General features: G+C 41.4%; 1 protein-coding gene across 1 annotated transcript in view; it reads left to right on the top strand.

Moving 5' to 3' along the window:
* The first annotated feature begins 1548 nt into the window (after nucleotides 1–1548).
* The window catches only part of SYT9 (synaptotagmin IX), a 275950-nt gene continuing 260147 nt past the window's right edge, over nucleotides 1549–17351 (top strand). The window contains exon 1 of the mRNA XM_006885446.1: nucleotides 1549–1923. Coding sequence (XP_006885508.1) covers nucleotides 1779–1923 — 145 coding nt within the window. The 5' untranslated portion in view covers nucleotides 1549–1778. The remainder of the gene's footprint in view (nucleotides 1924–17351) is intronic.

Here is a 17351-nt window from a genome sequence, read left to right as displayed (position 1 = left end):
GCAAACAACTCGATGGCACATAACAACAACCACCACCTCTGGATGGATAACTTTTGCTAACATTTTGGTTAGTAGTCAAGCACTTAGGGAGCTCTGGTGACCTAGTGGTAAATAATTGCACCTTCAAAAAAGGCAGGCAGTCCAAACCCACCAAAGGTTTCTCAAGAGAAAGATGGGCAATCTGCTCCCGTGGGCTTTACTGTCTCTGAAAAGTCACTGAAGGGTCAGCTATGAGTCAGTGCTGACTCAATAATATGTACCAACAACAATAGTTCCACACTTAATTGTTTACTCCTGCTACTACAACTCTGCATTTTCACTACTGTTCTAGTACAAGCTCCTTGAGGTCCTGAGCATCATCCACAATAGGATTTCCAAACTTCAGGTGATGGATGAACACTCTGGTATCTGAACTGCCTTTCTGCACACTATGTGCTATATGAGATTCTACCTTAATTGTTCTAACCTGACCTGACATTAGAAGTATGTCAACCCCCTTCCAATCTCTTCTTCCTCTCCCTATCCCCCTGCCAAATAAGGTTAATCCTCTCTTTCATGCATGGATTCAGGCATGTGACACTTTTTTGAAGACACTTCTCATTGGTTAACTTTGTTGGGTTATTGAAGGATTTATTTAAAAGAGTTATGACATAGTGCCTGGCGTGCCCACACACACTCTCAGTACTCTGTGGCACTATGTGAGAATGTTATTTGAAAGGGTCCTCTGTGGGTCTATCAGGTAAGGAGTTGTGTTTAAAGTACAACTGCAGAAGGTTCAAATCCACCACGTGTTCCAAGGGAGAAAAAGATGTGCAATCTCCTCCGGTGCTATTTACAGCCTCTGAAAACCATTTGGAGAGTCAGCTATGAAGCCATTAGGAGTCAAGGCAGATCAATTTACAATGATTAAATGTTATTTGAAAGAGGTGAGTGGATGAGAATTGCCTTGAAATTCCCTTTAAATAATCTGTGATCCTCTATAGGTGACGGATTTATGAAGCTTTTGGTAAACCTCTTCTAGGAACCATTTATTTGACCTTAGTTCTGATCCAGGAGATATTTTTTCTTTTGTTGGTGAATTTTGGCTCCAAGCCCTGCGTTTGGGCATCCAGTATCCTCAGGCCCAAGGAATACGGCCAGGCAGGCGCGCTTTTCAAGTCCTAAACTACACTCCGTTCTCCGGAACTGTGTGGACCAGACTGTGTCCTGAGCGCCCCAACACCAAGAACGTGCTCAGGACCCACGGGGCGGGGAGGTGGTGGGAGGGGTGTTTGGTTTGTATCCGGGAGGGGGCATGCAGCACCCTGAGCGCGCTCACTCACTGTCCAGGCCAGGGCGCGGCTGCTCCGAGCGAGAGGTCTGCTGCCACGTCCCGCGTTCGGATCGGCGTAGACCGACAGGAGGCTAAGAGGGAGCTGCGGGTATCCTACCGCCGCGCGCCCCCCTGACCCGGCCCCGCCCCCCGGCGGCCGAGAGTGGCGGGCGGAGCGCAGGGAGAGAGGCGCACAGGGCGTGCGGCGCCGCCTCTCATCCGCGCCTGGGGAGGAACGGAGCTGCGGGGCGGGAGACTGAGAATCCCGACCGACCGGCTGGCAAAGCGCTGCATGCAACCGGTGGGAAACCCGGCTGGCTGGGGCTGGGACTGGAGCTCGCACTGCTTCTCGGCAGGTCCCCGGCGGCGAGCGCGGACGGCCCGGAGGCGGCGGCTCTGAGCTGGCAGGCGGAGGGCTGTCTCCCGCGCCCGCCTGCCCGGCGCGGTCCGAGGATGCGGGGGGGCGATGCCCGGGGCCAGGGACGCGCTCTGTCACCAGGCGCTGCAGCTGCTGGCCGAGCTCTGTGCCCGTGGGGCTCTGGAGCACGACAGCTGCCAGGATTTCATCTACCACCTGCGGGACCGCTCCAGACCCCGGCTCCGCGACCAAGGTGAGTGCTGCCGACGCCAGGCGCCACTGGAGGGCCCAGAGCTGGAATTGGGGCCGCACCGGGGCCTGAAGCAGAAGAGCGACACGGGCTGGGGTTAGGGTGCGGCGACCACAGAGCCAGGGGCTCCAGTCGGGGTCCAGCGCATCGTGGCCTGATGCTGGGGAGCGGCTGGGGGTCCCGGCGGAAGAGGCTGCAGCTTGGAGGCCGACTCGGTGGTCTGGGGCAGGGCGGGAGGGACCACGCCCGCCACTTGCACGCCAGTTGTTTGGGTTTCTGGGGGCGGCTCCTAAGCTCCCTGCTCCACTTCTCCGGTTGTGCGCTTTTGGCAGGGAGGCCGCCGCGGCCTCCGGAGCGGTGAAAGGGGAGCGAGACCGAAGGAAACTCTGGGAAGTTGGGAGTTGGGGCCGGGCAGCGTCTCCATCTCACATGGCGCGGGTTATCTTGGCTCGGAGCTCTCTGCGCCTCTCTTTGGTTGGAGGTGAGAAGGGCGGGGCGGGATCCCCTACTGTGTCGAGGGTGCGGAGCTTTAGGTCACTGATGGCGGGGCCTGAAACGGGCCCCACGGGTCGTCCGGCGCGGAGGCGGCCTGGGCCTGGGCGTTCGGTTTTCTTTAGCTGTTGCCACCAGGTAGATAGGAGTGGGTGGCCTTATTGGTTATGGTCTACCCACCTGCAGTTTCTTCCTAGTGAAAGTTGTGAAGCTCCTAACTTTTCAAAGTTCATTTATTCTGGCATTTGACCAATTAAGGTTGGAGGAGGGACTTCAGTGCAGCTATGTGTTCTCCCAAAGGGCCCTGGATCTTCTGCGTCTTTCTGTTCAGTACTGATTACTGGAAGACGCATTCCTTTCATTTGTTTTCTTGAGATGCTTCTCACCTGGAGGAGTAATTTTCTCGAACATTCTCTAAATGAAAATACAACAAAAGCCGAAAAACCCCATTGTGTTTGTGTTGTTAAAAACAGAGTTAGAAAATGACCCTTTCCCTTTGTAATCCTGTGTATAAATAGTGAAAATAAGCTATTGCTGTGCAGATTGCCCTGTAAGAGTTTTCCTCATTTTAAGCAAATCCATTACAGAAAAATCCATTTACCCAAGGGATAAATAAGAGAATTTTTCAATCTGTGACTTAAAGGTTTTAAAACAATAACACTTAAATCTCAAAGCTCACACTTACTGTCATCGAGTAGGAACTGAATCATAGCTGACCCCGCAATGAGTTTTCAGATTATTTAAATCTCAGGGAAGGAGATAACCCATCCCCACCCTGCCCCCCAAGGATCTGAACCTCCAGAGAAGCGACCCAAAGGGTCCCCATCACAACTCCTTACTCGCTAGACCACTAGAATAAAAATGGGTCCGAATGGGGTAAAGAGAAGTCATTTATTAAAAGTTTGTGCCTGATTTTGTCCACTCAAGGGCTGTTGATCCTTTTTTGCTTGTGGTTCCATTAATTGAGTTAATCAAATGAACAGTAAGATATTACTTCTAATTGGAGAACTGAGATGAAAAATACTGTTAGTTTCAAATTATTTGCCAGAGGTGCAGCATACAGTGTGTGGTTCTTTGCTGGATATGATGCACTCTATAGATCGCAGACATGAATGAACGAGCCTCATCTCATGACCTGGAGTCCCAGAATCATGCCCTCAGTGGGGAAAATTTTTCCTTGAAGCAGCAAGAACACCCAGATCAAGTTTTAGTTTTGAAAAGCTCCACTTCTTGCTTAGAACTGTGCCACAAGTTCATGTGGTTACACTTCCTAAGCATTGACTTTGTAAAAGAATATGCATGAGACCTGTCTCTGAATCATGTGTTTAACACTTCCCATCTTTTTTTATCACATTTTCCACCTCTGTTCTTTTGGTCCTTAATTTTCAGGTTCTTTTCAGTCCCTGCATTGGGCAGCTCCTGAGAAAGAGTCACAGAGCAGACTCTTTACATGAGACAAGTCTCATTTCTTTGCTAAGACATATCTATAACTAAAAGTCTGCTTCTCTTCTTGCAAGTATTACTGTGCTGTCACATCTAAGGTAGTCCTATGCTCCTTTGGATTCCTGGGAGGCACAGTCCTAAAGATATGATGAGCTGCTTAGGAAAATATTGTTTTTATGTACCATTGAGTTGGAACCAACTCATAGCTCACCCTCTGGCAGTTTTTCATAGGCTGTAAATTGCATGGGAGAAAGATGTCCATCTTTCTCTCACGGAGCAGGGTATCATGGGTTAACAGCGCAGTTCCTTCCTGCTGGGGTCCTAGAGAGATTGTGGTTGTTGTTGTTATGTGCCATTGAGTACAACAGCTCAGAACCTTGCTCTATCTTGAGCCAACCTCATTGTCTCTGACACACCTACTCCCATTACCCCGGTCACTGACTGAATCCATCTCATCCAGGGTCGTCTTCTCTTGTGCTGTCCTTCCACCCCTCCAAGTATGATGTCCCTCTCTAAGAACTAGTCGCTCCTTTCAACATGCCCAGAGTATGTCAGACAGAGCTTCAAAATCTTTGCCACCAAGTAGCAGCTTGGTTTCACCCTCTCCAGGACAAATCTGTTTGTTCTTCTAGTAGTCCATAGTATATTCAATACTCTTCTCCAGCACCACAACTCAAAGGCATCATTTCTTCTTCTGTCATCCTTAGTCACTGTCCAGCTCTCTCTGATGCATAGCACATAATTGTGAAGACCATGGCCTGGATCAGGCTCACCTTAGAGAAGATTAGTGCAAAGAAAAATGTATGAAGCAATTCTACTTTGTCACACATGAATTGCACAAGTTGAAATTGGCTTGATGAGGCAACAGCTTTCAGGGTTTTTTTGGGGGGGTTTGTTTTATGCCTCTTGATTTTTTTAGTAGCCTGAAATAAAGTAGCCTGCTCATGAGATGAGGGGGAGGAGGGGGCCTCTGAGTGTAGTGGGAGCAGCACTGTGGGGTGGAAGACAACACCCACAGTGCTCCTTTGCGGTAGTGCACTTTATCTCAGACTGAAATCTCCATTCCCTTGCTTCCTCTCTGCTCACATTAATTCTTACCTCTGATGCATTTATCTCCACCTCTCTGAAGCTGTTTGGCTGTCTGTGCCAAATATGGCCTTAATTGCTGAGCCCCAGATCCTGTGTAATCAGAGTAGCTGCATCATGCACTGCACCATGCCTTTCTGCTCTTTGTGGTGGTGTGTAAACCTAAGCAATCATGCCCAGAAGTACTGGGACATACATCCCGGGAAGAAATTGTCTCTGTGAAGTTCATTACTATCTTTTCTACCAGTGATCAGAATCTTATACTTTATCTTTCTCTGACTTGTCCATCAATGGCTACCCAATCAAGTTTAAATAAGGACCTTTGATTTTAAAGAAGCACATATGGACTCCTTTATGGGCACTGGAGTGGCTTTGCTACTAGAACATTAGTTAATTTGTTCAGGGTTGGAATAAAGCTGAATTATAGGCCAGTAATCTGACCCCTCAAAAGGGTTGAATTCTTTACCCTGGGAGTTATAATGTTCTAACTGAGGAGTACAACACTGAATCTTCACTCACTTCGTGATCACTGAGGACTTGATTGTAAAAACTAAAGTCCAAGTCAAAATGGAAACTAGAATGCCTTACCTAGTCTATCATTGGTACTCACTTGTGGGAAATATATTGCAATACTTATGTTGGATATTATTTATTGTGATATAGAATGTATACTTGTGATTCTTGTAGATTTCAGAGCATATCCTTCAAGGCTTTGGGAACAACAAGTGCAAAGGTAATTCATGTCTTTCCAGGAAGAGTGACTTCAAATGTATACAGAGTAGAGTGAGAGAGGTGATAAGATAAATACGTTTTTAGCCAAAAAAGTTGGTAGGCGCCCATTATCTTTGGTCTTGTAATCCATTATAAGGACTTTGAGTTTTCCATTATAAGGACTTTGGCTTCTCATTTCGCTCAGTGAGAAACAGTCAAAGTTACTGAGCAGAGAATTGACAACAATCTGGCTGCTGTGTTGAGAAATGACAGTAAGAGTTAGGATGAAGATGGAAACCTATTAGGAGGCTATTGCAGTAATCCAGACAGAGAGGATAATGGCTTGGGTAAGGGCTGTTGTGATGGAGGTGGCAAGTAATTGGATATGGGCACAGTTTGAAGATTCAGCCTTAGATTTGTTGATGGAATGGGTGTGTGGACTGAGAGAAGAGAAGTTAAGAATGACTCCCAAGTCTTTTTAGACCTAAGCAACCTCACTTACGGTTGGTGAAGCACAGTTGGGGTGGAGAGGTAAATTGGGAGGGTTTCAGTTGGATGTTTTACATCTTCGTCCATATTAAGTATGTTATTTCTCTTAGATGGCCAGGCTTTATCAAAGTTGAGCAGTGAGCTAAGGCTTATCTCAGTTCATATTTTGTGACTGGGGACTTCACTGTCTTTTTCTCAAAAAACCCATTTGTTTATATACTGACTTTTACTGTTAGAAAGGTAATCATTGTGTGAAATTAGAAGCTCTCTTTAAATTTCATTTATTATTCTTGATGGTGCTTTTTTGCAGACGAAAAAGAAGAATCAGTCTCATCTCTTTTCTCTGCTTTGCTAGTAGTTTTGGCTATTAGTAAATAGCTGTTTTAACTTTCAGACCTATTGTTTCCCTATCTGGAAAAGAAAGGAGGATTAAGGCATGTGATTTCTTTAAACAAATTTTATCATTTTCCTCCTAAGTGTTTTCTTCTGTAGTTTTCCAGCCATGGCTTTATCAGGAAATGTGAGTGGGTTATTTAATTTAATCCTCATAACCCTCCTAAGTCCTCAATTCTCAAAAATGTTGCTTTGCTATAACAGCATTATAGCAATGTCTGGGATTTTGTGAGAAATTCAGGATCTCAGGCTTTACCTTGGACCTACTGAATATGAATTTATATAGTAATAGGATCAAGGTGATTTGTAGGTACATTAAAATCAGAGAAATACTGCAAAAGGTATTTGTATGAGTGCAAAAAAGGTAAACTTAGTCTAAGGTCATGGGTTCCTTTTTATAAAAGGAAGTTGAATCTGGTCGAAGTAACTTCTTAGGTAGCCTTACACTAAGGATTTAGGAGCAATGAAAATTTCCCAGTTCTTTTGTGTAGGAGCCACCGTAAGACCTATTTTCTCTATTCTGTACTTACATAATGGGTTTAATCCGCAAATTTAGGTTAAGTTCTATGTAGTGATAAGAGTTAGCTCAGTACTTTAGATAGGAACTCTATCCAGCATCCTGTTTCTCTGCTGTGATTCCAGTCTGCTGTTTCTGGAGACTTTTTCTGCTGCTCTTCAGTGACTCAGCTCAGGGTCTAGTAAATGTGTACCGTGTCAGTGTGAAGCAGAACCTTGGGATTTAGCATGTGATTTTTCTCGCCAAGTGAGTGCTACTCTTTTAAGAGAAGACTTTTTTAGACCAATGTTTTTCAACCTTGGCTACATGTTGGAAACACTTAGGGAAGTGCCGGCAATTAAAACTATGACAAAAACCCTACCAAATGCCTGAATTTTTCCTCAGACTAATTAAACCAGAATTTCTGAGGTGAGACCTGCCATCAGTATTTTCAAAGTTCCTGACTTGATTCCAGTGTATGGTCAGGTGGAGAGCAACTTCCAAGACCTTCAGATACTCAGCAGTCAGGTACATGAACCCACCTAATTAACTCTTTTCAGTTCAGCTTAACTTTCTTGCAAAATTTGGAAAGATGATATAAAAAGTCAAGGACTTTGACTTGTACTCTTGGACAGTTAGTACTGCTGTCAACTAGTTTTTAACTTTATAGTACTACCACTTTTCCTTTGATAATTCTTTAGAAGTAAACACTGCATTCTGTTTTCTGCTTTCAGATTGGAAAAACAAAACCAGACTGAGGAAATCTTGTTCAAATGGTGTCTCATGAAAGTAGAATGGCTAGGCTTCATCATGTCAACTTGTGTTGAATTATAGATAAGTCATTTAATAGAGCAGGTGACATATAAAGTTATAATGAAATATTTCTAAGGGAAATCTCCAGAATTATAATGGAAATAAAAAATTAGCCCTATTTCGGATTTTCAAAGAGAGTCAATCTTAAAGAATCAGATTTTTAATTTTTATGAATAGACGTTGGGTGTGATTGATTATGCATAGTAGGATTAATTTTAAAAATTAATGTTAATTGCAACAGGAAATCGAGAATCTTCTAAGGACTGAGTGGCATACTAAAGGCACAATATGTAAGCTCTAATTTGCATTTACTTCAGTGACATTTAAGGACTTCTTCATAAATATTTTATTTAAACAAGTGTGTTTTCATCTCTATGGGATTCCTCTACATGGACAAGTGAGTGTTTTAGTCACGAGGGCAATTATCAAGAGGGAAAAACAAAAGCAAACTGTGGTAAAAGCATCAGAGGCAGCCCTCTGGCCAGCTGGCTCTTTGAGCATAAACAATCAAAAGCAAAAACTTTTTGATGTGAGCCAAGCTATCAAAGAAAAAAATTAATCTGACACCTAAAAGAAATTACCTTAAAAGTTTCTGTTATGTATAGAATACAAGCATTGCTCTGACTGAGAAAGCATAGCGACACATTGACTTTCTCTCTGTACATGGACTTTCCCATATGATGAGCTTTAAGCAAACAACCAAAGAACCCAACAGACCCTCATAATCACTTCTTACCAGGTTTAAAAGTATTCAGCACTCTTAATTAACACCAGCAGTCAAGAAATCAAAAGACGAATTGCATTGAGAAAGTCTGCTGTCATGACTTCTCCAGAGTCCTGTAGAGCAACGATGTCAGTCTAGATAGAAAGGTGTACCTAATCCAGGCCATGGTCTTCTCAAGTACTTGTTAAGCTGCAGAGAGCTGGACAGTGGCTAATGATGACAGAAGAAGAAATAGATGCTTTTGAGTTTTGGTGTTGGAGAAGAGTCTTGAACATACCTTTGACCACCAAGAAAACAAACAGATCTATCTTGGAGATGGTGAAACCAAGTTTCTCCTTAAAGGTTAGGATTTTGAAGCTCTGCCTCACTTACTTTGTTTGGGCATGTAGCCAGGAGAGACTAGTCCTTGGAGAAGGACATGCTCAGAAGGATGGACGAACAGTGCAGGAGAGGAAGACCCCAGATAAGATGGATTGACACAAGTAACTGGAACATTGGGAGTTGGTATGTCAGAGTTAGTGATATTGGCTCAGAACAGGAAAGGGTTCAGAGCTGCTGTACAGAGAGGGTCACTATACATCTCAGGAGATTCAATGGCAAATAATAACAATAACATACCCTGACAGGTTTGGAAGCAGGAGTAGCATCCACTTTCTAAATAACGTGCTTCTGGAAACTATGAACTTTGATAAATATTGATGGTTGTAGAGGGGCTTCAGGCCTTTTGTTCATAGGGTTTCTGTGAGTCATGGTCAACTCAAAGGCAGTCAACAATAACATTAGAAATATAGATAACATGACATTTGCAGTTATTCAAAATGGGTGACCCTGAAGGACATTATGCTGAGTGAAGTGTCTCAGTCACAAAAGGACAAATACTACATGATGCCACTGTGGTAAAACAGGACTGACATCGGGGTTGGGGGGAGACTGAGAAAGATGGGTTCAATAATGTATATTGCATTGAAACAGATGAGGGGGAAAACTGTTTAAAAGGGATATGTGATTAGGTATTTTTGTCATGACAGGAGTCCAGAACGAAGGTTGCATAGTGGAGTAGACCTGGCGGGAGGGATTGTAAAACAATGAAAGAATTTTTCTTTTATTTTTTCAAGAGGGTAGTGTTCTAGGGGGGAGGGTTGGGAGGGGAGAAAAGTGCAACAATGAATGAATGGAAATCCAAAGTCTCTGTAAATTTTCATTGAAATTAATAAATTTTTAAAAAAACATGACATTTGCAAATTTGGCATTTTTGGAGTGTATAATTTAATAATACAGTTCCATCTGTCCTTTTCAGTTATCACCCATGAAAATTTGGTGATAGACCATCATCACCAAATTATCCATCCTCATTAACCAAAATGTAGTGGTACCTTAATGATGACCTCTTTTCTAATTCTTAAACTTCTGGTATCCACTATTAAATTTTGAGATCTATAAACTTGCCTGTTCTATTATTATTGTAGATACTATTGAGTTCAGTAGAACTCACAGTGACTCTATAAACAACAGATCTGAGCTTTGTCCTCTCCTGTGTCAACCTCACAATCTCTGGCTCACTCAAGCCCATTGCTGCAGTCACTGTGCCAGTCCACCTGGCTGAGGGGTTTCCTCTCCTTTGCCATTCCTCCACCTTTCCAAGCATGATGTCCTTTTCCAAGTAATAGCCTCTCCCAGCAACATGCCCAAAGTATGTGAAACTAAGTTTCATATTAGTGAAGTGATACCATATTTGCTTTCTTTTAATTGACTTTTTCATGTAGCATAATGCTGTTTGTTTTTTTTTTTTAATTGAATTGTTTCCACAACTTTTGGCTGTTCTAAAAAGGGCTCCTGTGAAAATTGGTGTCTACAGGTATGTCTGTGTCACAGCTTATACAAATCAAAATGAATAGAGAAGGGGGTGGTGGATAGTGAGAAGTTTAAATAAGAACATAGTGTTTGTTATTATTTGGAATATGTACCTTGAAGTTCCTGGGTTGTGCAAAAGGGACATACTTTTTACTTGGCTCCTAACAGAAAGCTTGAAAGATTGAGTCTACCCCAGTGGAACCTTGGAAGAAAGAGCTGGTGATCTACTATTGAAAAATCATTAAAAACTACATGGAGCATAATTCTGCTCTGGCATATATGGAGTCTCTATGAGTCAGAGTTGATTTTATGCAAACTGTATATGCAGTGAAATCACAGTTTGAGTTTTGAATAAGTTTTCACTGTGATAATTTATTTTCCTTACAGCCATACATTTGCATCACGACCTTTTCTTTCAACTGTTCTGTTGGATTGGCTCTAGATACAGCTTTGGACTCAAGCAAACCTCAAAGACTAGGTTTTGCATTTTACCCCTTGAAATATTTATGCGTGCTTCTCTGTGCATTTTATCACACAGAAACTGTTATACCAGCATTGATAGAACTTTACCTGGAAGGAAACAAAACCAAAAATAGTTAGTTCGGGAACTTAACATGATGTGATAGAGTTAGGACGAGCTGTGGAGGTAGAATCTGAGCCTGCATTTACTTACTTTGTGATCTTGAGACTCATTTTTTTTAAATTTTATTTGAGTGCAAGTTTGCAAAGCAAGTTGACTTTCTGATTAACTATTCCTATATTTTCTTTTCTTTTAACATTGATTGCAATATCCACAATATAATTCACTTTTCCTACTTCCTCCCTGTAGTTGTCATTTCGATGAATCTTTCTATCTGGTCTCTCCTTGCCTTCTGGGTTTGATTCTTGGACAAATAAATGATCCTTTCTTGGCTTTCCTTGTTTAGCTCCTCATATTATTAATCTCCACAATGAGATTAAAAGGATGTTAAAATTGTTGTAGCACAGCCCCCAGAGTGAGTGCTTGATAAATGGATGTTCTTAAAATATGTTTATACTAAATAATTGTTGTTGCTCTGAAGTTAACTTTTAACTATTCATCCTTTGTTTCATTTGCTAAGTTTGGCAGTTCTATAGTATCACTTACCATACATATGCAGAGCTTTCTATTGTACCTGGTGCATACTAAATATTCAATCAAGTGTTAGATGTTGTCACTACTGTTATATTTTTCTGTAACAAATTATCATTGTTGTGAATTTGTTCTGATGACTATATAACATTTCAGAGTGAGTATATCCTACTTACCTAACCATTGTGTTTGAGCATTCTTAAATTTGTAGTGATGAAATTGTGATGATGACTTTTGTCTTTAAATTACTGTAAGTTATTATATTTATCCTGGTACTAAGGAATTGCACTGCCAACCCAAAGTCATGCTATGCTATTTCAATCCACCAGCTTCACTGCAGGAGAAAGAACCCTTTCCTGGGATTTACCACCTCTGAAAACATGCTGGAGGGTCAATTGTTATGAGCTGCTCCTGACTTAATGATATACAACAACAACATAGTATCTTACCCGTCTTGGGAAAATTTCTCATCCTTTAATTATTTGAGTGTGCTCAAATTGCTTTTCAGTAGATCTAAACCAGTATGCCCTGCTACATGTCCATAGTAAATCCAGTATCTTTAAAACAAACAACCAAAGAAACAAACAAACGTGATTGCTAGTGGAATCCATTCTAAGTTATGGCGATGCCACATGTGAGAATAGAACTGGTCTCGGGATTTTCCATGGCTGTGATCTCTTAGAAGTCAATCTCCAGGCCTTCTGTGGCACCTCGAGGTGGATTCAAACTATTTTCTAGCAGCTGAGAGCGTAATGGTTGCCCCAGCAGTGACACTTCCAGTAGTATTAAGTGGTATCATTTTAACAAAAGGTTCGTAAATTGAACAGATTTTAAGTGATTACCTCGCTCTTCTTTCAGTTTGCATTTTGTTTTGCTTTGATGGTAAAACTGAAATTTTTTTATTATTACTTCAGTCCTCCTTGTATTTCCTCTTATGTGAGTTTTCTATGTTTATTCTCTACCATATGCCAATTTGTTTTGGAGATTCATGGTGTTTTTCTTAACAATTTGTGTTAGTGAGAATGTAAATATTCTGTTGAATTAGCTTAGAGAGGGCGTGCTGTCTAGTGAACGAGCTCTAGTTATCTGACTGCAGTCAATCTTAAAGCTTTGATGGCTTTTTAAAAGTTTAGGGATATAGAAGTCTTTCTAGTGCTCCATTTATTTATATAAAGTATTAAAAACTGTTACATAACTTAGATCTTTTTTTTTCTTTCCGAGTTCCTGCCCTTCACCTCTGACACTTAAGCAGCTTTTATTTAAGTAACTTTTCCTCCATACGTGAAACTCTGGTGGTGCAGTGTTTAAGTGCTTAGATGTGAAGTGCAGGGTCAGTGGTTTGAATCCATTGGTTGTCTATAGGAGAAAAATAGAACTGTCTGCTTCCCTAAGGATTACAGGCTTAGAATCTTCTGGGGGCAGTTGTCGTCCATCCTGTGAGTCAGAGACTCCACATGACAATGGGGTGCCCAAGTCATGCTGTTTAGAACACTCACTCCTAATTATGTTTATTTATATTAACTTCAGACAGCATTCACTGGATGCCTTTTAGTGCCAGATCCTAGGTTAGGCATTAGTGACTCAGAAACACATTAACTGTAGTTACTGTCCCAGGAAGCCGAAATAATACAATAATTGCAGTTAATAAAATAGATATAGAAAGGGAGATGGGAATGGGATACAGTGCAGGAAAAGAGAAGTCATTAGCCGATCTGGGTGCATGTGTAGAGTCTTCTTCGAGAACTTGTTCAAGTGGTTTCCATAGCATATGTGGCCAGTCAGGCCATTCTAGGAATCCCTGGGTGGCGCACATGTTTACATTCTTGGCTACTAACTAAGAGTGTAGTGATTGGTGGTTGGAAACTACGCAGAGGTGCCTCAGAAGAAAGACCTAGTGATCTGTAAGCCCATAGGCTTGAAACCCCCGTGGAGCAGTTCCACTCTGCACATATGTAGTTGCTGTGAGTTGGACTGCAAGTACATTTGAGAACTGGACAATGAGTAAAGAAAAATTGACACCTCTGAGCTGTGGTGTTGGATAAGAGTGCTTAATAGCCCATAGCCTGTAACAAATAAGGGTGTCTTGGACAAAGTGAAGCCAGAGTGATCCTTAGAAGGAAAAGTGGCTTTGACTAATATATATGAGGCATGTGGTTAGGTGGGCAAAGACAGAGGACCCAGAATACATAGACAGTATGAGGCTAACAGAAGGACTGAGGTGGCAGAGGTATAGAAGGACTTTGACAACTGTGGACATGCATTTGGCTTACTATGGGGTGGACAGACTAACAGGTGTCTGGGAAGTGGTGAGCAGGTGCTGCATTGGAATGGCAATAGTGGAGATGCTACAGACAAAATCTTTAATGATCAAGGAAGTGCCAAATTAAAAAAAAAAGATGGCAGAAGAAGGAATACATAGAATCATTCTACCAAAAAGAATTGGTTGACACTGAAAAATTTCAATAACTGTATGAACAAGAGTCAACTGTAATAAAAGAAGTTCAAAGTTCAAGCTGCATTAAAGGCATTGACCAAAAAATAAGGCCCCAGGAATCAATGGAATACCAAATGACGTGTTTCAACTAACAGATGAAACTCTGGATGTTCTCACCAATCTATGCCAGGAAATTTGGAGAACAACTGCCTGGCCAACTAATTGGAAGAGTGAGTACCCATTTCCCAGAAAGGTGATCCAGTAGAATGTGGAGATTTTAAAACAATATTATTAGTATCATGTGCAAGCAAAATGTTTCTGAATATCAGGCAACAATAGCTACAACAGTACAATGTCAGGGAAGATCCAGAAGTTCAAGCTGGGTTTAGATGAGGCTGTGGCACCTGGGATATGATAGCTGATGTCAGATAGATCCTGGCTGAAAGCAGATAATACCAGAATAATGTTTATTTGTATTTTATTGACTACACAAAAGCATTTGACTGTGTATATCATAACAAATTATGACTAACATTGAGAAGTATGGGAATCTCAGAGCATTTAGTTATGCTCATATGAAAACAAAACCAGAAAGCTGTTGTCCAGATGGAGTAAAGGAACACTATATGGTTTAACATCAGGAAAATTGCATGTCAGAATTTTATCCTTTCTCCCTACCTATTCAGTCTTTATGCTGAGCAAATAATTTGTTAAATTGGACTGTTTGAAGGGAAATGTGATATAAGAACTGGAGGAGGACTTATCACCTACCTGCATTAAGCATATAACACAACTTTGCTTGATGAAAGAGAGGAAGACTTGACTCATTTGCTGCAGAAGATAAAAAACTAGTCTTCCATATGGATTACCTCTCCTCACCATGGGCCGATAGGCAACATCATGATAGATGGATACAAGATGGAAACTGGCAATGATTTCATCTTATTTGGATCCACAATCAGCATCCTTGGTACCAGTAGTCAGATCAGGAAGCATATTACGTTGGGCAAGTCTATTGTCAAGGACCTCCCCAAAATGCTGAAGAGCCGTGATGTCAGTTTGAAAACTTAAGATAAGCCTGACTCAGGCTATGGTCTCTTCAAATACTTGCTATGCAAATGAGAGCTAGACAAGAAATAAAAGTGACAGAAGAATTTATGTCCTTGAGCTGTGGTATTGGAGAAGAGTACTGAATATCTCATGGTCTTCCAAGAGAACAAACAGGTATTATTGGAAAAAATGTAGTCACAGTGCTCCTTGGAGGCAAAGATGGTGAAACTTCATCTCTCATATTTGGGTATGTTGCTAGGAGAGGTTATTTCTTATAAAGGGACATCATGCTTGGAAAGGAAGAGGTTTAGTGAAAGAGCTGAAAACTCTCAACGAGATGGGTTGACATAGTAACTACAGTTCAAGTATGTGAAAGGTGATGAGGATAGCCTAGGATCGGACAGGGTTCAGAACCATTGTTCAGAGGGTCGCTATGAGTTGTACCTGATTTGATGGCACCTAACAATAACAACAACATGAGTTGGAATTGACTTGGTAGAGACTGGTTTAATTTTTGTTTGTTCAAAATTTAAAACAAGAGAAAGCATGGATTCTAGGGAATAATAAAAAAGTAGAGTAAGTGTTGAAAATGTTGGCACTTTTCCATTAGATCATGGAAGGCCTATACCACTTCCAGGATCACACTTAGGAGTGAGTTAGAACTCTGACACAGGAATCTTGAGAAAGGTTTGTTTAACTGAGATGAGTCCAAAGATCCTATGTCAGCAGTACACATCAGGAAATGTCAAAATAAGGATTTGCTGTTAGTCCTGCTTCTTAAGTCTCCCTGTCCTTCATGTGATGTGTCATCTTGGTAGCGATGATGCTCAAGGTGAGGTCCAGGCAGTTTAGAATCACTGAATTGAAGATCACCACCTTTTTTTACATGTCTGACCATTTGATTCTGAAGCCCAAATATAATTAGTTCATATACTTGTAAAAACTGCCTTCAGCAAGTTTTGTCATCTGGTTCAAACATCTGGGTGCCAGATATAATTTCTGAGTATGCCAAAAGTGACACCTTGCTTCCTTGTCTGTTTTTTTAATAATGAAAAAGACACATGTTCAGTTGCATTGCCTCTCCTCCGTCTGTGGAGATGCACAGTACATTTTCTATGATGCTAGCAGGTCTAGCAGGGAGTAAACATAATGAGGCCAGGCTAGTACTTGCAAAACCATAATGTAAAGATAATTCTTTATTCTGTGTATAGAGACTGCCAAGCAGGAGGTACAATATTTTAAAATAATTCAGTGCTCTTAGGTGGGTCATGTGCTTTCCTCTCTTTATCACCTCTTTGGTTATCGTAATTATGGGGTGTTTTCGGCTGCTGAAGACATTTACATTTGCCTTTACTTTTCAACTACAGCACTGGAGCCCCAAAGAGATATTTTAAGCTCTAAGTCAAAGTGACTACATTTATCTCTTAATTAGATAATTCTGGAGGCTTGAAAAGTTCATTGGTGAGATTGTGATTGAGAATATTACTTACTAATCAGATGTTAAGTGACACCTACTACATGATAGGCTGTATTAAAACTATTGTGTTATTGTTGTTAGCTGCCTTTGAGCCAACTATGACTCACAGCAGCCCAATGAAAAACAGATCTGAACCTTAAAAGATAGGCCCATCCTCTGGTTGCCAAGACTCTTGAGCCCATTGTTACAGCCACTGTGTCAGTCTATCATTTTGGGAGTCAGTCTTTCTGTCTCTGAGCCTCCTACCTTTCCCAGTATGATTCCATTTTCCTAGGACAGACTCCTTCAGATGTTATGCCCAAAGTATGTGAGACAAAGTTTCACCCATCCTTGCTTCCAGAGAACACTTTGATTGAACTTCCTTCAAGACAGACTGGTTTGTACTTTGACATTCCATGGGATATTCATTACTCTTTCAAGTACAATTCAGAGATATCAGTTCTTTGGTTATGCTTATTGTTCAACTTTCACCTACAAAGGAGACAACTGAAAATACCAAAGTTTGGATCAAGGACACATTAGTCTTTAAACTAGCAGCATGCTTGCTTTGGAGAGGTCCTTGACTGCAGATTTTTCCAGTGCTACACATATATTGATCTCTTGACTGTTCCTACTATAGGTGTTGGTTATGGATGCAAATAAAATGAAATTGTTGATAATTACAATCTTTTCAACTATTAAAGAGATCTACTTAAATATGGATTGAAGCTCAATATCAAGAAAGCAAAGGTTTTCACTACTGGGCCAATTGGCAGCACCTTGACAGATGGAGAAGAGATTGAGAAAGTTCTGTAATCAATACTCTTGGCACCAGCAGTCAGGAAATCAAAAGATGAATTGCATTAGGATAATCTGCTGTCA

This window comes from Elephantulus edwardii, unplaced genomic scaffold (assembly GCF_000299155.1).
Source record: "Elephantulus edwardii isolate Elephantulus edwardi_28Jun2011 unplaced genomic scaffold, EleEdw1.0 scaffold00044, whole genome shotgun sequence".
Classification (NCBI taxonomy): Eukaryota; Metazoa; Chordata; class Mammalia; order Macroscelidea; family Macroscelididae; genus Elephantulus; species Elephantulus edwardii.
Note: the sequence above shows the minus strand (reverse complement) of the source record. Positions and strands in the feature narration are given on the sequence as shown.